At 38.1% G+C, this 22,401-nt stretch overlaps 1 protein-coding gene across 3 annotated transcripts in view; it reads right to left on the bottom strand.

Annotated features, from left to right (window-relative positions):
• col27a1b (collagen, type XXVII, alpha 1b) overlaps positions 1-22,401 on the bottom strand; it is a 150,518-nt gene that overhangs the window by 21,583 nt on the left and 106,534 nt on the right. For all 3 annotated transcript variants that reach the window (XR_013204175.1, XM_077231775.1, XM_077231774.1), the window contains 20 exons: positions 20,462-20,515; positions 20,272-20,325; positions 20,114-20,167; positions 19,619-19,672; positions 19,466-19,519; positions 14,330-14,374; positions 13,313-13,366; positions 11,770-11,814; positions 11,619-11,672; positions 11,355-11,408; positions 10,281-10,334; positions 9,583-9,636; positions 6,197-6,250; positions 5,459-5,503; positions 5,176-5,220; positions 5,047-5,100; positions 4,146-4,199; positions 2,108-2,161; positions 1,315-1,368; positions 83-136 (listed from right to left, as the gene is read on the bottom strand). Coding sequence is in view for 2 of the 3 variants with exons in the window: in XM_077231775.1 (XP_077087890.1) it covers positions 83-136; positions 1,315-1,368; positions 2,108-2,161; positions 4,146-4,199; positions 5,047-5,100; positions 5,176-5,220; positions 5,459-5,503; positions 6,197-6,250; positions 9,583-9,636; positions 10,281-10,334; positions 11,355-11,408; positions 11,619-11,672; positions 11,770-11,814; positions 13,313-13,366; positions 14,330-14,374; positions 19,466-19,519; positions 19,619-19,672; positions 20,114-20,167; positions 20,272-20,325; positions 20,462-20,515 (1,044 nt within the window). In the remaining variant the exon portion in view is untranslated. The remainder of the gene's footprint in view (positions 1-82; positions 137-1,314; positions 1,369-2,107; positions 2,162-4,145; positions 4,200-5,046; positions 5,101-5,175; positions 5,221-5,458; positions 5,504-6,196; positions 6,251-9,582; positions 9,637-10,280; positions 10,335-11,354; positions 11,409-11,618; positions 11,673-11,769; positions 11,815-13,312; positions 13,367-14,329; positions 14,375-19,465; positions 19,520-19,618; positions 19,673-20,113; positions 20,168-20,271; positions 20,326-20,461; positions 20,516-22,401) is intronic.

The raw sequence follows: 22,401 nt of genomic DNA, 5'->3' as shown, positions 1-22,401 counted from the left end.
GAACTAAACAATGTTTAAAGACATTTTCTTAATTAAAGTGATCATGCGAAAAAAAAAGAAAAAAAAGTGTCCGTTTTCTGACCTTAGCTCCATCAGGACCGGTCAGACCAGCCTCTCCATCAAGTCCAAGGTCACCCTAAACGAGAGCTTTGTTTAAATAAATTTACTGTACTACTTTAAAGAGACAGATATGGACTTTAATCTGGGTAGATGCCATATTTAACTTGAACAAATGAAAACAAATCTGTAAGGTTGCATCTAATAAACCATCCCTTGTGAAAAACAAGTACACTTTATCCTACTAAAAAGAGTAAGTGTTCAGAAAATAATATACCTTAAAAATATACTTCTAAGTATGCACTGAATGTAATGTGTTTTTTTACACTTAATTGCATGTTAATTGAAATGAATTTCAATGCAATTAGCTGAACTTTACAGTGTTTTTTTGACCCACTGAAGTAGGACTTAAGTACATATTTATATATAATTTTATATTTCTATTGTTTTTGAAATATGGTTAAAGTGTACTGCTGTATACATATTCATTGCATAGACATGCATTCATGGTCAACTAAAATATACTTAAGTGTCTTAAGTATACTTAAGTGCATAAGTGTAATTTCTATTGAAACTTAACGTATTTAAATAAATTTGTAATTACACAAGTACCTTACATGTACTTTAGTATGCCAACACATCAAAAAAAGTGAACAGTAAATTTTTTCTTTAACATTATTACAGAGTGCACATTTTAACAGTGTACTCTCTTCAAATACACTCATTAGTACTCTATTAAGTACTGTTTAAAAAAAAATATATATATACTTGTAATATTTGAAGTATACTGCAAGTGCACATTCAATATAATTAAGCACAAATTACTATAATGTTTTGTGTAGGAGTCGGCTGGTTATAGCCACTCCCACTGGTTACCCAACCGTTTTGATGATCCACTGATTGCTAATAGTTTAAAGAAGGTTTGTGTGAACAATGGATGTGCATTCTGAAGAAGAGCCAAAAGACTTTTGCCAAGTTGATGCCTAGTCCCAGACTAAAATGCATGTTTGAGCTGTTTTAACTGAAAGCAACTGAAAGCACTGACATATCTTACATATATCTTTACGCCAAACAACGTGAGTGGCTTGGAATTTTTGTTGTTTCATAATTAAGCACAATTCTTTTTCATAAAGAATGTTTTTTATTCTGTCCATTGTACATTTTTTTTGTAAATATGTGTGTATTTTAAGTGTTATTAAATTAAATATGGCATCTCTCCTGAATAAAGCCATTTGCAGCTAATATGAAGAAACCTACTCGTGGTCCAATCAAGCCTTGCTCGCCAATATTCCCAGGAGATCCAACTGCACCCTAGAAAGTGTGGAAAAAAGTTACTCCATTTTGTGACCAAGTATTGAAATTTTAACATCATTCATTTTATAACAATACTGGGGGATTATTGTCGAAGAAATTTCATCAGTATATGTTTTATTGATACATTATGCTTATTGAACATTGTACTGTTTACATTTTCTCTAATTGTTAACTGTACTGTGCTGATGTAATAGAACAAAAAGAACAGTTATAATAGAACAAAGAACAGTTATTGATCTTATGGATGTATATGACCATTGTATGTGTGCGTGACAAGAGAGCCTCTGCCATAAGGAATGTGACCATTATATGTGTTAAGTGTGTGACGGGGGCCCTCTACCTTTAAGGGTAGAACATAATGAACAAAGTCTAAACAATGGTCCATGTATGGTTGAAAATACTTTGATTGGCCTAGACTAGAGCGATAACATTCGGGGAAATATAATAAGAGAAAGGATGCCATCCCTTCACTGTCACACTCTGCAGGCACCCTGTATGACATAATTATTTTCATGGTAAATGTTTGTCTCTTATTCAGTGATATAATTTTGTTTGCCACCACATTCTCAAATAGCCCAGGATAATTATTTATATCCAGATAGGCTTTGTATAGAACCATCTGCATGTGATCACAGTAACCTCACTATGGTAAATATAGGACATGACATCATTGCACAGCTGCTACAGCACACTAATCAGCATTCAGTACAATGTATGAGAAAACAGGGGATTTTACCTGCTCTCCTGGTTCACCTGGTAAGCCTCGCTCTCCAACCTTCCCAGGTAAACCCTGTCACACAAACCAGGAAAATAATGAACGTTGAGGGGTTAGCTTTCTGAATCTTGCTAAACTCTATGGTCCCTCACAGTCAACAAAACGTATGGGAATAATGGATAGGTAATTAGAAACAAAGCGACAATGTGGGACAAAATCTGTTTCTTATTTCTGGTTAAGTATTTTAATTAGCAAAGCCAAGCTAAGTGTTGTCTAATGCCACTCAAGGACATTGTAATTGTTCACAGGAACCAAAACTAATTTGGCATTGGCTACATTTGGGCATAATGATAATTGCTTGTTTAAACAAAAAACAAACAAAGAGAGTAGGGCAGAGGGTCATAATGAGAAATAACACAGCTGGAGAAGTAAATAAATTGACTTAACACTGCTGGAAGTACAATATAAAAGGAACACGTTCTCACACCCAACTCGTCACATATTGACGCTTGGACAGGAGACCTCTGCGTCACTTTTTTAACGCACACGGTATCCCTTTAGCGTAATTTTCCGACGCACAGGGTACTCCATTCTTTTCTGTTGTTTGCCTTATGCGTCACATCAAGAAGCATAATTCTTTGCATTTGTAAATGTAGACATGATTTTATAAATATTTATAAGCTACTTTTACAGTCAAACCAAAAATGATTCAGACATCAGATATAATTTTTGATATTTTTTTTTTTACTAGTGGTTGCAGGACCCTATAATTTAAGGATACTATGCATCCTGACAATCTCTAGGTATGGTGAAGGGAATGTGATGATGTGGGGCTATTTTAATTCCAAAGGCCAAGGGAACTTTATCAGGATACATAGTATCCTGGAACAGCTGTGTCATCATCAGAGCTCGTGCAGCCACTCTTGAACAGCCGACTGCTTTCGAATCGCTCTCGCGGTACTTTAATGGCATACGTCACAGTCACGTAGCGTCTGCGCTGTCTCAAGTCGGACAAAATTTTGTTATTTTTTTTGTCATAGAATTTTTACCGTTGCAAACAGCATTTTTACACCCACCCCACCCAAAATAAACAATCCTATCCAGCCCCAACAAAGCAATCCCCAATTTGAACAAAAAGACATCTGAAGGAGAGGGGAGAAAAAATAAATAAATAAATGAATTACATACATGCATATATAAACCTACATACAAGCAAAGATACATGCATAATTGAGATGATAATATTAGTAAAAAAAATAAAAAATTAAATATATATATATATACCCCCACTCAATCCACGTCTAAGGTTTGTAAATCAGTAAAGGATGTAATAAATTGTTGCCATTTTTCAAAAAAAGATTCCCCTCACCTCTGATATTTTACTTAATTTTTCATCAGAAACAGACATCAGAAACTATTTTAAATAAAGAATTCAAAAAGTTTTGTAACGGGACAAAATACAAACATATGGCTAAGGTTACATGGTGAAAGTTTACATTTATCACACAAATCTGAAACATTGGGATATATTTTAGAAAGTTTTGTCTTCGAGAGATGAGCTCTATGAATAGTTTTAAATTGTATAAAGCTAAGTCTAGCACACCAAGTGGTGGTACGCACATTGTATAATACTCTACTCCAGCAGTCATCCTCAAACTAGTTAAGTTCCTCTTCCCAAGCTCTGATAGTTTTAAGGTTGTGAGCATTATCCTTTGACAAGATAATTGCATACTGTATATCTTTGAGATAATCCCACCCATATGAGGATTTAGTTTAAATGCCTCTTCCCATGTAGCCTTAGTAGGCAAAGAGGGAAACAAAGATTTTACAATCAAAGCTGACGTAACGTTTCTTCGGGCGGCAATTTTTTAATCGGTGGCTGTGTAAGCATCTATGAGAGAAGGTTTCTCATCGAAAACAATGGACTACCCTGCGCGTCAAATAGTGATGCCCAAGGGTCTTGACCAAGCATCAATATGTGACAAGTTGGGAGTGAGAACGTGTTGCAACACCATAAAACACATCGACACATATCTGAAGATTATATAAAGAATCTTACCACTGCTCCACTCTCACCCAATGGACCTAATACTCCAGGAGACCCTTGAGGACCCTATTAGGAGACAGAAGACATAATAAATGTGACATCAGCTACTTGAAACGAGACAAAACTGCGGTTCAAAAGTTTGGGGTCAGTAAGATTTTGCATCAAAGTGATAAGAAATTACATTAATAATGTTACAAAAGATTTAGATTTCAAAAAATGTCTTTCTTTTTGGATTTTTATTCCTCAAAGAATCCTGAAAGAAGCATCACAGTTTCCACAAACTGTTTCCCAGATTGATAAAAATAAGAATAATTTCTTGAGCACCAAATCAACATAGAATGATTTCTGAAGGATCATGTGACTGAAGTAATGGCTGCTGAAAATACAGCTTTGCCATCACATGAATTATATTTTCAAATATTTTCAAATAGAAAATGGTTATTTTAAATTCTATTACTTTACAATATTACTGTTGTTTACTGTAATTTTGATCATATAAATGCAGTCTTTGTGAGCATAAGAGACTTCTTTCATCAACAGCCAAATAGCTTTTCAGGCATTGTTATAGCCAACTCTTGTCCAAAACTGGCTCTATTATGGTATGGAACAATCACTTATCACAAATTCCAGATGGATAAAATAAAATTGTGGAGCAGCCATTCGTAAATTGATCTAAATAGCGAAGGGGAACATGTTCAGTTTCTTACACAAAGTTACTGTATAGCTTTAGAAGACTTGGAATTGATTGACTGTTTTATGATGCCTTTTTTGTTGTTTTGGAGCTTGACAGCCCAAGTCTCAATTCATTATATGGAAAAGTGCAACCAGTACATTTTTCAGCATTTCTTCTTTTGTGTTTCACTAAAAAAAGAGAGATTATGATAGCATTACTCCTTTCTGCAGATGTACTTACAGGTTCTCCTAAGATGCCCTTTGCTCCAGGAGGTCCAGTTCGTCCTTGAATACCCTAGAAATGGATGAGTTTTGTGAACATTTAACAAAGTTTATGCTAATAAGGATATCAGTTGCTTCATTTACTTACTGTAAATCCAGTTGCTCCTGTTTCACCAGTTTCACCAATTTTACCCTAATACACAAGAGAGAATCTCAGTGCTTCACTTAAACACTATACCGCCTTCATGTCCATCTTTCCTATAAGAACATTGTCAGCAGAACTAGATCTACAGTGAAATGTTTTATTGGTCTTTCATGATCTGTTTTGCTTTCTGAAGACCTAAGCATCAGCTAACCTTAAACTATGTCCAATATGCAATGATATCAATCTGACAGTTTCAAAATAAAACAAATAAAACCTGTAATTTTACCATTTGTCCATTGAAACCTTGTTTTCCTGGGGGGCCCTCAGGACCCTGCAGAAAAGGGACAGAATCCGAAACAGTCACCAACTATTTTCCATTGCAACACACTGAGAAACAAATAAAATGATCCTTCTTTATTCTGTTTGATTAAACCAAAACCAAGTATTTTGGATTTTTTTTTGGATAAACACGCTGTTTCCATCATTGAAAGGTTGATAAAAATGTTGTGCTGACAATTTAGATGTGTTTCATATGTTGTTTTGTTCTGTGGTAGGGAAAATGCAGTGCATGCCAGCACGGCGGAAGTCAGTTTCTTCATCTTGAAACAGCATAGCATCACAATGCTGCTTTCAACATGCACTATTTTACTTATTTTAAGTACAGCTGTATCATGCACAGCCAGATATACTTTTTGAAGTTAACAAAGTATGAAAAACCCATGAGAATAAAATTGCTTACAATTACTAAGCTAAATGTTTCAAAATCTAAAAATTAAGTTGCCAGTGAAGATCAATATCAAAATAATTATATGCAGCTTCTAATTGAGTTTGTGAAGAATTGTGAAAACAAGGAATCAGTCATGTAATAATATAAAATGTTAGAGTTGAGCACCTCCATGTCCGTGGACCAAAAACAAGGTGTCTATTAATAACAATAGTTTAAGAATATGTTCTAATCAAACTCATCCCTGTAAGATATTACACAGTAACTAAGCTCTATAAGAACCAATGCTGAACATTTCACCTTCATTCCCATTACTCCTTTTTCTCCAACTGGTCCATCTGGTCCCCTCTCGCCCTGCATAGAATATATGGAGGTGGGAATGGGATTAAGAAGCAGACACATATGGGTGTAAGAAAATAATTAGTTGAACAGCAGAGGGTACACTTGTACAAACAAAGTTATCCTGAGAAATCAGAGGTGATACACGGCCCAGGGGCAAGGGAAGAGGTTACTATTACTATCTAGCAGATGTGCATTATGACATTTTGTCAAAGGTTGACAAACCCATATAACAAAAAGGCAACTCATTCAAAGTAATTTGTATGACTCTGGTCTTGAACGAGTCAAATCTCCGACTCACCAGAGGCTAAAACCTGAATGAATGCAGCTTTAAAGACCGGTGTGAAACATTAGCCTTTCACATCATGGAAGTTCAGTTACAGCAGCCATTAGATTTCCATTGTGATGATTCATAAGCTTTATGAAAAATGTAGAGCCACAGCGAGCTGGGTGATCTCTGACTTTGAGGGACTTCTTTGTCTGGAAGGTGGAAACAGTGATCAATGGGGATATTAATATGGCTTCAACCACTGTGGCTCCTGCCCATGAAAAGACACATGGTGCACCTTTGACAGCACTGGTTTTGAGGGCCAACACAACACTGTTGCCTCTGTTCTCCTGATCTGATGTCATTCAGGAAACCTTTGACCTTTCAGAGGCTAATAACAATATTTGGACTGATGGGAATTAGGCCTGGACCAAAACTTCATCATAAAATATTTAAAGAGATAGTTCACCCAAAAATGAAAATTCTGTTATTCTGTTGAATCATTTACTCACCCTCATGTTGTTTCAAACCTGTATGAGTTTCTATCTTTTGCTAAAGAAAAAAAGAGGATATTTTGAAGAATGTTGGTAACCACCAGACAGTTGACGGTAGCCATTGACTTCCATAGTATGTTTTTTCCTACTATGCGAAGTCAATGGCTACTGTCAACTGTCTGGTGGTTACCAACATTCTTCAAAATATCTTCTTTTGTGTTCAACAGAAGAAAGAAACTCATACTGGTTTGGAAAAATTATGATAACATTTTCATTTTTGGGTGAAAATTCTAAAAGATTACTTTTCCTGGTTTCAATGGCAATTGAAGATTTTCAACAACAACAAAAAAAGAAAGAAAGAAAAGAATTGATTTTAATCGATATACTCAAACTTAAAAAAAAAAAAAAAAAAACTTTCATAAAACGTACAGAGTGGCATCACATTAATCACATAGGGAACAATTAATCCTATAATCAGCATTTATCAAATTATTTTTTATTTGTCCGAGAGGTGAAACGACTTTCTATTCCTCAATAAATTACATGAATTAGCCTCTGAAGAGCAGAGAGATAAATGCACATGTCCATGGGAACTAACAGCACTGAGCATTTAGAAAATGAGGCTCAAATCCCAGACCTCAGCGTTCTCCATCATTGGTAATTCAGTCCGTACAGCCGTTCATTTTTTGATTGTTGAAGGAGTAATGTTTCATTTGTAATGGTTAATTCAGTTTAAAAATGTGTTTTTGTGATGTGAGGAAAGACTGTTATGAGTGCAGAAATTTCTGATGGGAAGCCAACAAGCTATTTGAGAGTATTATTAACAGATTATGAGTATGAAATTAATTTAAGTGTGAAGCTTCAATGAAAAAGTCCACATGAAATCACATTGGACCCTATTACCTTTCTTAATGTATGCTCCTGGTCTTATTGGGAATGATTCATCATGCAGGAAGAAAAAATGGTTAGACTTTAAATATAATTTGCTCTTTTCATTTAGGTTGTGCAGACTATTAGATAAGTTTAGCCAATAAGACAGTGAGCTAATAGAATAGCAGCTTTTTACAATCCGATCAATTCCCGAAAAATAAAAATCAACCCATCCTACAATTTTTCTCATGAAATAATTTTAAATTAAATTAAATATTTATATTAAATATAAATATTAAATTAATTTTAAAATACGGCAAACTACAAAGTAAAATGGGTTGCAAATGGCAATTCATTGTGACTTGAAGAGTTTTTCCACTCAATGTTCTTGTCAGCATTAAATGTTTTGTCTAGGCTGCATAAATTAGGTCAGCCGAAACCGGGAACACTTCCTATAAATTCTGATGTACTCACTACATCATAAAAAGAATGGCTTCTACGCTAATTTCAGTCTTCTGTTTATTCCGAGGTTAACTGTAATCAGCCGGTCCCGGGCCGTATCCAGATCAGATGGTGGACCCAAGGTTTTTTTCTTCATTCTGTGACCTGATGGAGTTTTGGTTCCTTGCCAATGTCGCCTTTTTCGCCTTTCTTTGCCATTGGCTTTTGGCTTGCTTAGTTGGGGACATTTAATTTTATATTTAACAATATTATTACAACATTATTTTCCTATTATCTCTGTAAAGCTGCTTTGAAACAATCTGTATTGTAAAAAGCGCTATATAAATAAAGGTGATTTGACTTGACTTGTCTGCTGAGAATCAGGATTAATCTGACATCATTGACATAGTCCAATCATCAGGCTTGGGAGTTTCCCAACTCTTAAGCAACCCCAACAGGTTCCCGTTACCCATAACACCCACCAGCATGACACACATCCAAAAGACAAAAATTTGACTTTCACAGTTAATGTAACTCCAAAATGATCCAAGATGCTCATGAGTGCTGTCACTTTTTCCCAGCTGACGCAAGTCTGTCCTCTGTTTGCCCTCAACTCCCATTGCTCGCTTTGATTTGGAGCAGATCCCTGTGGGTGGCGTTGCCTCCTTTATTGTGATAGTATGGTTTCACATCTAAAGAGTGCTTAGTCCAACTGCAGCTGGACTTATTTTTTTACTTAATGTAAAGTAATACTTTCAGTACAAATACTAATCAGTTATAGGTTTGTCTTAATGTGTTGTGGATAGAGTTGTGTGTAATTTTATAATTTTGATTAGTTTTTAATGGGAATGTAATAAGAGCTGATGTAAAGACACCATCTGCCAAGGTCTTCTACCATGATATTGTCATTGACTGAATATACAGAAAATAAAGCCCAATATAGCTTCCAGTAACCACTGCATCAGCATGATGCTAAACTATCCAAAGATGACAGAACTATATGCCAATAAAAAACCCATTACAGGCCTATGTGAACTTGAATCGCTTCCATTGAGAATCTTGAGTATACAGTGATACGTATCTAGAGAGGTTACAAAAATACATTAATGGATAAAGTTGTGAAATTAAGACTTCTGCAGATGAGCATAGCTTGAACATTATACTATTTTACTTATAAAACTGTCTAACCATTAATTCTCGAACATTTTGACTTTCCAAAGCCCATGTTTATGCAAGAAGCATCATTGCTGTTAATAATAATGATCAGTTCTTACCCTTCTGCCTTTGGGTCCCCTGGTGCCGCTGAGGCCCCTAGAACCTGGAGGCCCCTAGAGAACACAGAACAGAGGACAAGAACAGAGTCCTGAATCAGGCAGCAAGAGAATGTTCCCTCAAAAAACTCAGCTAGAGCTGGCAAGAGTCTCTGGCAGGCAAAAAAAACATCACTTGACCCGATTACAACTGCAAGGCGAAAGCTCTGTCCTTCAAATGCTGGTATTTATGTTTGTACTTCGCTGCACTCTGCCCTCTTCACTGGGTCATCTGAGTGCCTCTAAAAGGCATTTCCTGCCAAACGCTTGTATGACGTCAACATTTGTGCGAGTAGAGCAAAGAAACTAAACGAGCTGTCGGGTTTCATTTAGTAGGACAGTAATTCCGTTAGTGTCTGTGTCTATCATTAATGTGCATGGACAGCTCTAATGAGAGAATGTAAATGGTGTTGTGCAGAGGTAAAATGTTAATTTGATTATTGCACAAAATGAGACAGACTTGGCTTTTTAAGATGCTTCTGTACTTTGGGTTTACCTAGAAAGATTCATACCAGATGATTACACGTAACCTGGAAATTACAACTGCAAAGTAAGACACAAAAAAGACATGCAATATGTGCTGCTGTTGCTTTTTGCAGAGACTCTTGGCCAGGCATAAATAAATTCAGTTTATATATATAAAATACATAACATTGACTTACTGGTGTACCTGCTGATCCAGGTGGGCCTCTTTCACCCGGAAGCCCTTGGTGTCCCTAAAAAACAATCACCGACACTATTATAGAATAATCTCTAAAATAAGCAATAATTTCTGATACCTTAACATTTTTATAGTGTAATTCTATTTATTCAGTTGTAATTGTTCATTGTACCATTTCAGATTGAGTGCTGAATAGCATTAATGCAGTAAACTTGGTGGTGTGGCAATACAAAACTTTTCATAATGTCATGTCATTTAGTTATTGACTAACTAATTTGGCTAAATACACTGCAAACATCCTATTATTAATGGATATTTTGTCCATTTAAAATATCTAAACATTCTTTCAAGATACATTTACTTGAGAAAAAACAAAATATTTACTTGTTTTCTTGCTTTCAGAGAATATATTATCTGTCTTGCTCCAATGGCAGATTTTTTAATTTATTGACACTATAAACAAGTTAAAAACAAGTGAAAAGAACCAGTGCAGTAAGAAAAAATACATCAACCTATGAAAACCTTCATATATTATGCAGTGTTGCAAGTGTTGTATGGACTTTTAGATATTTTAGTTAAAACATTTTTTTTTTGCAGTGTAGAAGAAAGGGCTCTCTCATAAGCATGATGAATTTCTGACGTAAACCTACGCGGAGGAAAACTCCCATGTTGTTTGCTGGCAAGTGCACAAAAGTGAACAATGAATATTTTTTTGGATTACCATGGGCACCAAATACATGCATACAGTTTTAAGTGTTATAGGAACCGCTGAAACATTTGAAATGACGACAAAGCTTCTTGGAAAGGCAGGAAGGTTGCTCTTGGATTTCTTTGGAGTGGCCCAAACCACTTTACACAGCAAATGGCCACAATTTCCTTATGTCATTGAAAGGGAAATGACTCTTGCAGTGGTCTAGCTGATTATCTCATGAATGGAAAATGGCTGATGAGGCATTTTCCCACATACTGCTACTTTCCAACCATTGTAGCTGTTTGAGTTATAGTCACTGCTCAAGGTTAAGTGGGTATTTGAGTTCCCCTGAGAGCAGAGACGAGATCCAGACTTACTCCTTACCATCGCTCCCTTTTCTCCAGGTGGCCCGGGCAGACCCATCTCACCACGATCTCCCTGAAAGCACAAGAAAAACATCTAAACCAAACAATACAGTAAAAGATCATACTGACATCAAGGAAAGACAAAATTGACCAGCATATAAAACCAACATAAATGTCTGACGTTTGATTTAAAACACATGCCACAGAAACTGGAACTAAGATTAATCGGAATTTAACATTATTACACACAGTTGAATGCTGAGAAAGCAAATGACCTACTGACCTTTTCTCCAGCAAGCCCCACCTCACCAAAAGCTCCGATGAAACCATTAAGACCCTTTTGTAAAAAAGGACACAAACAATCAAAAGATTATTAACTCTAGTTTAAAACATGTTTATTAAGGTACCAGAAATGTATACAAAAATGTCTTTACCCTCTCACCAAGCATCCCAGGATTTCCAGTGATTCCAGGCTCTCCCTAGAGCAAAGGGCCAAGATTTGTAATATAAAAACTTAGTCGTTAATTTGAATCATTAACAACATAACATCTAGTTAAAAGAGGACTTATTTATACATTATTGGGAACAAAAAAGTAAAGGTTGTTTCTTCAACTATGACTCTATATATTGCTGCTAAACCGCTGGTCAATGACAAAATGTTTGAGATGACCAATCAAATCAAGATAGGTGGGATTTATGGTAACACAAGCTGCTGACAAGAAACATACAAAACAACCCAAACCTACCAGCAAGCTCCATTTATTTAGAAAACCCTGAGTACGGCCCTGTCTGTGAGTATTCAGAATATAGAAAAAGCTAGCTGTGAAATTAGCCTTAAAGGCCCACTGAAGTACCTTAAAACAATTAGTGTTATTCAATGTGTTGATGTAATTTCCACTGAAATAGGAAAACAGGGGAGGACATATTGAGCAGCTCATCCCCTTTTTAAAAAAAATAACCTATAGCTTTTCATTTATATCACAGCTCGCCCAGAGGCGTTGAGCTGTAATCAAGCTGAGGATGTGTAGTTTGGAAAGTGTGTAATTTATTGTTGGTGCATGGCACCGGTGTTCTCTTCTATGACAGTGCTGTTTCTAATGCCGAGTCTGTCTAACCGTTTTTCCTCCTAATTTCCTCCATATCGCTTTAAAATATGGCATTCTGTGTACTATTCAAATGGGTCCGATACATTTTGCGGTCTGCTCAGACTTGCGCATATGATCGGCTCTGAGCTATTGTGTCTCTGGCTCGGAGCAGACTTTGTGCGCACTGCAGCGCTTCGCGTGAAACTGACCCAAATCCTGACTTCATTTACCCAAGGGAAAGTATATTTACACTGTCTGAATCATTCCCTATCCCCTATATAGTGCACTATGTGTCATTTACCATGTAGAAAATAGTTAATGTGTGAACAAATGAAAAATTTCAGCCAGAGCTTCAGTGGATATCTATAGTGTAGGGGACGGGACACTTCAGATTCTAGAGAGCATTTGATTGGACAGAAAATCTGATGAGAAGCTGAAGTGCAGAGTGATGTCATTAAAATCGTTAATCCATATTGGTGGAAGTCAGAGACTGTACGTTTTGAACCCTTATATCTTCTAAATGTGAATTGTGTCATTGTTTTGGAGCACACTAAGCTTATAGATAAGTAAGGCTAACATTCATACTAAAAGCCAAAAAACTTACATTTTGATTTCATGAGGACTTTAAAGTTTTCGATAAATTTATTACAAAATAGTATAACAAAAATACAGAATGCTGTTAAACATGATACACCATTGTAATGATGAAATAACTATGTGGAAGGAATAAAGAATGAGTGAATGTACTGTATTTACATGGTTTAACAAATTAATCAAGTAGTCAGAGTTTGAAGATTTTCCATATGGCCATAGGCCATAGTTGAAGAAACACATTTAAGAGGAGAATTGGACTCTACATTACAGTGGTCATTTGGCTTTCATGAATTCTTACCTTCATTCCATCATCCCCTGGATTTCCAGGGAAACCATTCCTCCCAGGTCTGCCCTGAACAGAAAGCAGAAATGACCCATATGACTGGACTCCCAATCCTCTAAATATGCTCCCTGACATCTCATTATCTCCTGTTCCTGGGACCAATCTCCTCCACTCACCAACATATCAGCTCTCCCAGAGAGAGCTGCTTCATTAAATAACTCCGAAACAGAAGCATCAGTCACACTGAGTCTCACAAAGAAGTGTTTATGTTGGAGACTGGATGGATTTTCTCTGATCATCTATTAGCTAATGTCTGACCCCTCTTGTCTTTTTAGCTAAATTATCCATACTGCCCATAACTGTGGGCTCTTTGGCAAGGTCTGTGCATTTACAACTGGGTTAAATGCAATGAACTGTTAATTTGGATTCATCTCTTGCTGCCAGGTACAGGCAGCTGTTTGTACGTCAGGCTTTGGCATGAGGACAGACTATTCTTCACTACAATTTATACTATCATTGCTGAATCTGTGTCAAGTCAGGATGCAGCATTCAGAGCAGTAAACCCTTGTGAAATTGTTTTGGGAGAGAGGAAAATTGTTATATTTGGAGGGTTTGAAACTCACATATTATAAAAGTTTTTGCAGAGTGACATAAACCAACAGGAGTGTGTGAAGCCTATTATTTATCACCAATGCTCAACTGTAACATAACAAAATTATATAATTACAACATTAAAACAGTCTACCGATGCTACAATCGCAATATGAACAGGCTGGAATAGACTGGTCACAAATACTGTAAGCACCATAAGCAATCATACAACATTTCAAATGTGAAGATGTACATACAATGGAGCTTATCATTATAGCAAAACATGAACCAGCATCAATAGCTTTAAAGGAAAGCCTCTGGTCATGAGCCATAGAGTACCTTACAGTGTCAGCAGGTTATAAGGCTAATGTGGCGATAGCTAAGATGTCTAATTCAAGTTTAACTCAAGATATCTAGTGGGTATCTCAAGAGAGCACTCACCTCCAGTCCTGAAGCCCCTGCTGGTCCTACTGGGCCCTGATCCCCCTGTGGTTTAAAACAGGAACATTATTATTGTAGAAATCATAAGCTTCAAAAAATATATATATTGATGAGGATGTAAATCTTTTTATCTTTGTTTCGAATACGTATATGCGCAAAAGCTTTCTGAAAACATCTTGGATTCTAATGAGCTGAATATGTTTAATATACACTATATGGACAAAAGTATTGGGAAAGACCTCTTTATTCTTGAAATCAGGTGTTCCAATCAGACCCTTTACCACAGCTGTATAAAATCAAGCACCTAGCCATGTAGTCTGCATTTACAAACATTTGTGTGGAAAAAAATGGGTCCTTCTGCAGAGCTCAGTGAATTCAAGCATGGTACTGTGATAGGATGCCACATTTTTAATAAGTTAGTTCATGAAATTTCATCCCTGCTAGATATTCCATGGTCAACTGTAAGTGGCATTATTGGAAAGTTGAAGCATTTAGAAACAGCAGCAAGCAACTGTTGAAGACCATGTAAAGTCATAGAGCGTGGTCACTGAGTGCTGGGTTGCAAGGTGTGAAAAGTTGCCTATGCTCTGCTGCTTTCATAGCTGAAGAGTTTCAAACTCCCAAATACTGTATGGTGAGAGCTTCATGGAATGGGTTTCCATGGCTGTGCAGTTGCATGCAAGCATCACATCACCAAGTACAATGCCAAGCGTTGGATGGAGTGGGGTAAAGCATGCCGCCAATGGACTCTGGAGAAGTGGAAATGTGTTCTGTGGAGTGATAAATCACGCTTCTTTGTTTGACAGTCTGAGAGGCGAGTCTGGGTTTGGTGGATGCCAGGAGAACGTTACCTGCCTGTCTGCAATTTGCCAACTGTCAAGCTTGGTGGAGGAGGGATAATGGTATGGGGCTTTTTTTTTAAGGGGTTGGGATCAGTGAAGGGAAATTTTATTGCTTCAGCATACCAAGACATTTTGTAAAATGCTATGCTTCAAACTTTGTAGGAACAGTATGGAGTAGGCCCTTTTCTATTCCAGGATGACTGTACAAAGCAAGGTCCATAAAGACATGGTTGTAATGTTTGGTGTGGAAGAACTTGACAGGCCCGCAGAGAGCCTTGACCGCAACCCCATCAAACACCTTTGGGATGAACTGGAATGAAGATTGCGAGCCAGTCTTTCTTGTCCAAAATCAGAGCCTGAACTCACAAACGCTCTCTGTAGGGATTTTTGCCCATTCATCCAGTAAACACTCCAAAATTTTGGGGAAAGCCTTTCCAGAAGAGTGGAAGCTTTTATAGCTGCAAAGGGGCGACCAACTCCGTTTTAATGTCGTTGTATTTTAGAATTACATTAGAGTCCCTGTTGGTGCAATGGTCCCAATATTTTCGTCCATTTAGTGTACATTCATTTGAGTGTTAAAACAGAAATGATCCATATAGAATGTGGCGTTGTTTCTGAGACATTTAAACATTATATTATTGGCCATACACAGTAAAAATTAACAAGTTTAAAGGTAAAAGCATGTAAAAATGCTATGGTAAAAACCTGTTAATTGGTTAACGGTGCGTTCCTTTACTCTATACGGTGAAAAACTGTAATAGATCTAATGAGATATTTAATATAATTTTACAGTAAAATACTGCTAGATGTACTGTAGCGTCTGGAGAACTCGGGGTCCTGTTACATAGATAAGGATTTTTACGACCTCTAAAAGGGAATTCTTGAGAGATGTGACACGCCCTTAATTCTCCTGAGAAGGAGAAATAAACCCCGTTAATCCTATATATTCTATATATATATATATATAACCACTTGAGAAATGTATAAACATGTATCTTATTTTCACATCTCATGATTTGCTTCTGATGTTGTTTTGGCCTATGTTTTCTTGTAAACTCTAATGGGTTAATGTTTCAGACTTTGCATACTACGGTTAGCCAAAATCATATGGCATATTGGGTCTCTAAAACTTGGTACTTTGAAGATCGAAATGACTGTGTACATGATATGTTGATAACAACAACATATTAGTATTACAAGAATATTGCATAGTTCTTCATCAAGCTAACACCCACCAGTGTGCACATGCAAATGAGCACCCTTGCAACAAAGACCCATAAATCAAACTCTCCCGCTTGGAAACTCCACCTTTCTTATTGGTCGAGCCAACCCTGAAGGGTGGGACCTTTCTAAAGCTTCAAATAGCATCCTCAACAAGCCCTCCCTCTATTGGTTCCTCAGAATGTTCGGGGTGTTGTGCTGTCCTGCGTGGCCTCACCAGGGCCCCAGGGCCCGAGGCCTTGACCAAACCAGCCATGTGCTCATTCAGGAGAGAGAGGACTCTCCCAAGCACGAAAAAATCAAGGACAACTTCAGGAGTTGGTCAAAACGTCTTCATTCAACGCCGAAGAAGTCAATCTCACCTCCCACCACCTGCTCTGCATGTCCACCCAGGCCCAGGGCCGGCAGGCCACAAGCTGCAATCCAGCCATGAGAACAGATTCGAACTAACCACACAAGTTCATCATATTTTCTCCAATCTAACTCAGAAGAAAACGATTGCAACTTCAACATTTGACACATGGAATCATCAACAACTTCAATTTTCAACAACTTCAAGAATTGGGTCCATTGCAAACTCAAATCGCAAGTATAGTTTTAATGAGGTGCTTTGAAAATGATAAACTGATGGTTCTTTTCACAGTTAAATGGATCTTTTCCATAGTTCCATTTCCTGCCTCCACTTGTTGGATAAAGTGTTAATCTCTTGGATAAAAGTTAAAGTGTTACGAACTGATGGCGATATTGTCAGGATTATGTCTGTCTTTGAATCTGTTTTCCTATATGTCCCCCTCTCAGTGTATTTGGGTTCGGTCCTGTTTCCCAGTTTTTCCGCTCCTCGTCATTCCTGAGTCATAGCACCTGTGTCTTGTCATCTTCATGTCACTCACCTGTGTCTTCATTATGTTCCCTCACTTGTATATATATACCCGGTGTTCTCCCTCATTCTTTGTCCATTCTCATTTATGTCTAATGTTTGTAGCATTTGTAATAATGCTACATTATTACTTGTCCTGCCGAGACCGCCCTTCCTGAATCTCGTCCCACCAGAATCCTCAGCTCCTCTCCTCGTCCAAGGTCCAGAAGAAATTAACCTATAGACTTTAACACAGAGCCTGTGATTCCTCATGTCAGCCTTGCTGAGCCTGTGTATCTTCATGTCAGCCCTGCCGAACTTGACTTTCTCCACGTCAGCCCTGCCGAACCTGTGTTTCTTCACGTCAGCCCCGCCGGGTCAGAGTTCCTTCATGTCAGTCCCGCCGAACCTGTGTTTCTTCACGTCAGCCCCGCCGGGCCAGAGTTCCTTCATGTCAGTCCCGCTGAGCCTGTGTTTTTTCACGTCAGCCCAGCTGAGCCTGAGGTTCTTCACGTCAGTCTAGCCGAGCCTGAGGTTCGCGTCAGCCCTGCTAAGCCTGCACTTCGATTCAGTCCTGCCGAGCCTGGACTTTGCGTCAGTCCTGCCGACCCTGCGCATCACGTCATGCCTGCCGAGCAAGAGACTGATCACGTTATGCCCGCCAAGCCAGAGACTGTTCACATCATGAAACCCTAGCCAGAGACTGTTCACGTCACGCCCGCTGAGCCAGAGACTGTTCACGTCATGCCCGCCGAAACAGAGACTGGTCACGTCATGCACGCCGAGCCATAACCAGCTAAGATCATGCACGCCGAGCCAGAAACAGTTAACGTCATGCACGGCGAACCGGAGACTGTTCACGTCAGGTCCGCCTCACTCGAGCCTTCATCCTCGGCCAAGGTAACCGCCATCACGCCCCAAACACCAGTCCCCAAGCCGACCCATAAGTCTATGGTTCCGCCCAAGAAAAAAATTTTTTGGGGGGGGGGGGGGGGGCTATACGTCCTCGCCGTGGCCGCCCAAAGGGCCGTTTCCGCCACGGCCGCCAGAAAAATCCTGTCCACCATGGCCACACGAAGAGTCCTCTCCGCCACAGCCGCACGAAGGGTCGTCTCCGCCGTGGCCGCCCAAAGAGTCCTCTCCGCCATGGCCGCCCGAAGGGTCCTTTCCGCCTTGGCAGCCTGCTCCACCCTGCAGGCTTCCTGCCCTGGGAAGGCCACACCCTCGTTAGCCTACAGGGCGTCCTCCCACCACTTGGGTGTTCTGTTGCTCCCTACCCTCCCTCCACAGTTGGACTATTTGTTTACGGCGTGAGGACGTGCCTTTTGAGGATGGGGCGTATTGCCAGGATTATGTCTGTCTTTGAATCTGTTTTACTGAGTTTTCCTTATCAATCTGCATATGCAAAGGACATCGGTTGTGGTCATCTTTGCTTGCTCCTTTGAAGGTATCTTGAGAAAAATGGCTTTATATTTAACGAAACACATACAAAATTGAGAAGCGATATAGAAGCGAAGCAACTTTTTTCTTTTTTAGTGTAAATTTAAGTTTAATCTGTAAAGCATAAAATGTTACTACTATATTGTTCTGGCAACCAGAGTTGATGTTTTTTTTACCGTAAAAAAATGACAGTGAAATGTCATTTACCACACCAAGTAATGCATCATTTCTCTAAATTGGTCTCGTTCACTTGATTTAATTTTGTGCAAGTTGTGCTTCATTGTTCTGGTAAAGTAGCAACAGGCACAGCTTGCAAACAGACGTTTCTTTTTCACAACAATCTAAACAGTACATTTATTCATTAATGTCATATTCTTTCTTTAGAAAAATTATTTACCTAAAACATTATAGAGTCCAGAGCATGCTATTGCCATTTCAAGGATGTATATTGGTAAAACTCCAAGCCCTGATGGGTTTACAACTAGGCTACAAAAAAATTCTGCTGTTTACAGAAAATAATGCGTCTTGTTCTGATATGTCACCAAACATGAATAAATTTGCCTTTACCCAAAAGCACATTCTTATTAATTCTGCTTAATTATACAACTGGTCCTATTACATATTCTAGGATAATTATCACATAAACATGTTTATATTGAACACGGTTTAAAACTGTATATAACAGTTGTACAATACGATTTACAGCTATAAATTCAGGATTTATATGCAGTTTTCCTTGTAAGGCCCTTCACTGGTTTATGAATGAGCAGGTCCTACCTCAAGTCCATTAACTCCTGTAGGGCCTGGAATCCCTCGCCCTCCTGCATTCCCCTGGAAAGTATCTAAAAATTAGCATATCTGCCACCATTTAACAATATGGGACACAATTACAAATTTCGGTAAACTTTAAAGAAGAAGAGAGATGCACACCTTTGGGCCCTCAATGCCATTCTGTCCTGGTGCTCCAATATCCCCTGGAAAACCCTGAGAAAAAGTAGCAACATTAGACAATAAGAGAAAGTCTTCTTTATACTTAATCTAAGAAGACTCGCTCTGTCACAGCTACTCTATTCTCCCTCCCTCCCTCTCTCACAACTACAACTTCTCACTCTAAAAGTTATTGTAGGACTGTGAGAGCAAATTAATGGCCATTTCTTTGTAGTGACTTCAAACGTCTCCTGTGATGTCTCCAAAGCCTTTCTCATCTATATATATATATATATATATATATATATATATATATATATATATATATATACTTAATTTTATTGTTTGTGAGTAAGTGCATTAATTTTATGTGAGAACTTAATTACGCTTGGGGAGGAATATGATCCAATAATAGACACAGCTGGATACTGCGGTGTACAGCTGCAGAGAAGGCAATGACCATAGAATACACTTGTCCTAAAGTGACAGCACAATTACCTCAGGGCCAGGTGGGCCTGGCAAACCATCTGGGCCTCGATCTCCAGGCTTACCCTAACAGACAAAAGTGCTTGGTATAATTTGTCTTTTTGTCAAACAAAGACTAAAGTTTTTAGATAAATAAACATGGTAAAATACAATTAAGCCAACGAATTAACCTGTGGTCCCGACTTTCCTCGAATTCCTGGTAAACCTGGTGAGCCTTGAATACCCTGGAAAATCAGCACATAGTTATATAAAAAAAAAACCTCTATTTCGGGTGTTTGAATGCACAAAAAATACAAATGCATGCACATACATTCCGTGTGAATAAATAAAATAAAAAATAAAAACGGTTAGCTGAAATACCTTGTCACCTTGAAATCCGGGCTCCCCCGGTTCTCCGGGCAACCCGACATCACCCTGTCAACAGAGACAAGGAAATGTCACTCTATGGACTTTAAGTCACCAGGAAATCAAAATTGACAATTCTTGTTCTTTTATAGAATAAAAAATTGAGCCCTCATAATCTTTAATCAAAACAACTTAAAGTGAGAGACAACATAACTGCAGCACGTTCTTATAATAAACAGAACGCTAATATAGTGATCGCTATAGTTGTCTTTTTTGATGTGAATGGGCCTTAACACAACTTCCATTTCCATGTCCCAATTGGTACATGGTGGCCATAAAGGGATGGACATGGTCAGAAACAATGCTCAGGTAGGCCGTGGCATTTAAACGAATCCCAATTGGCACTAAGGGGCCTAAAGTGTTCCAAGAAAATATCCCCCACACGATTACACCACCACCACCAGTCTGCACAGTGGTAACAAGGCATGATGGATCCATGTTCTCATTCTGTTTAAGCCAAATTCTGACTCTACCATCTGAATGTCTCAACAGAAATCGAGACTCATCAGACCAGGCAACATTTTTCCAGTCTTCAACTGTCCAATTTTGGTGAGCTCTTGCAAATTGTAGCCTCTTTTTCCTATTTGTAGTGGAGATGAGTGGTACCCGGTGGGGTCTTCTGCTGTTGTAGCCCATCCGCCTCAAGGTTGTGCGTGTTGTGGCTTCACAAATGCTTTGCTGCATACCTCGATAGTAACGAGTGGTTATTTCAGTCAAAGTTGCTCTTCTATCAGCTTGATTCAGTCGGCCCATTCTCCTCTGACCTCTAGCATCAACAAGGCATTTTCGCCCACAGGACTGTCGCATACTGGATGTTTTTCCCTTTTCACACAATTCTTTGTAAACCCTAGAAATGGTTGTGCGTGAAAATCCTAGTAACTGAGCAGATTGTGAAATACTCATATGGGCCCGTCTGGAACCAACAACCAAGTCACACTCAAAATTGCTTAAATCTCCTTTCTTTCCCATTCTGACATTCAGTTTGGAGTTCAGGAGATTGTCTTCACCAGAACCACACCCCTAAATGCATTGAAGCAACTGCCATGTGATTGGTTGATTAGATAATTGCATTAATGAGAAAATGAACAGGTGTTCCTAATAATCCTTTAGGGGAGTTTATATCTTTAGTCAAGTTCGAATATATCTTTGGTCATGTTACAATGTGCCTGAAGTTCACTGTAGACATGGAGATCAGAGTAGTTGTCCAAAACAAAGCCTTATGCATATCTTGCCTAGCAGCAAAATATGACATTTTAAGTACAGAGCTGTCAGCACCTGGCCAGAGAAATGAGGGACAGCAGGACAGAGGCTAAACTGTTGAGACCTTGACCAGCCTGCACTGAACCTCAAATAAATCCATGCCTCAATAACAATATCATTGTTTTTTTGTTTATCAATATTGTTGAATTATTTAGTCATCAGCAATAGTTGGAGTCATAATAGGAGTCATTTAGTCATTAGGAATAGTGAGTAGTTCCTACATTCAAAAAATTATCTGATATGTTAAATCTGTTTTTCTATTTTAGAGTAATGTTATTTTAATTCAGTAAGTATTTTAAACGAAAAGTTGCAAATATTTCCAATTTTTGTTATTTATTTGTTTGTTTATTTACAAATCACAGACAGAGAACTCTACTGAGCATGTGCAGAGTAAGTATAATAGAAATTGTTATTTAATATTACTAAGTACTTAAATGTATAATTACACTGTAACAAGGGCACTTGTTTACTTTATTAAGTTTTATAAGTACTTATAAGCTTTCTATTTTATAATATTTTAAAATGTATTTCTTCCTGTGATAGCAAAGCTGAATTGGGGCTCAGGTCAGAAAGCAGACAGACTGGCTAAACCGACCGTCTGCTAGCTGTCTCACGTCACTGAGGTCAGATAAATC

Source organism: Siphateles boraxobius, unplaced genomic scaffold (assembly GCF_051911475.1).
Source record: "Siphateles boraxobius isolate OS27281-9 unplaced genomic scaffold, OSU_SipBor_1 16, whole genome shotgun sequence".
Taxonomy (NCBI): Eukaryota; Metazoa; Chordata; class Actinopteri; order Cypriniformes; family Leuciscidae; genus Siphateles; species Siphateles boraxobius.
Note: the sequence above shows the minus strand (reverse complement) of the source record. Positions and strands in the feature narration are given on the sequence as shown.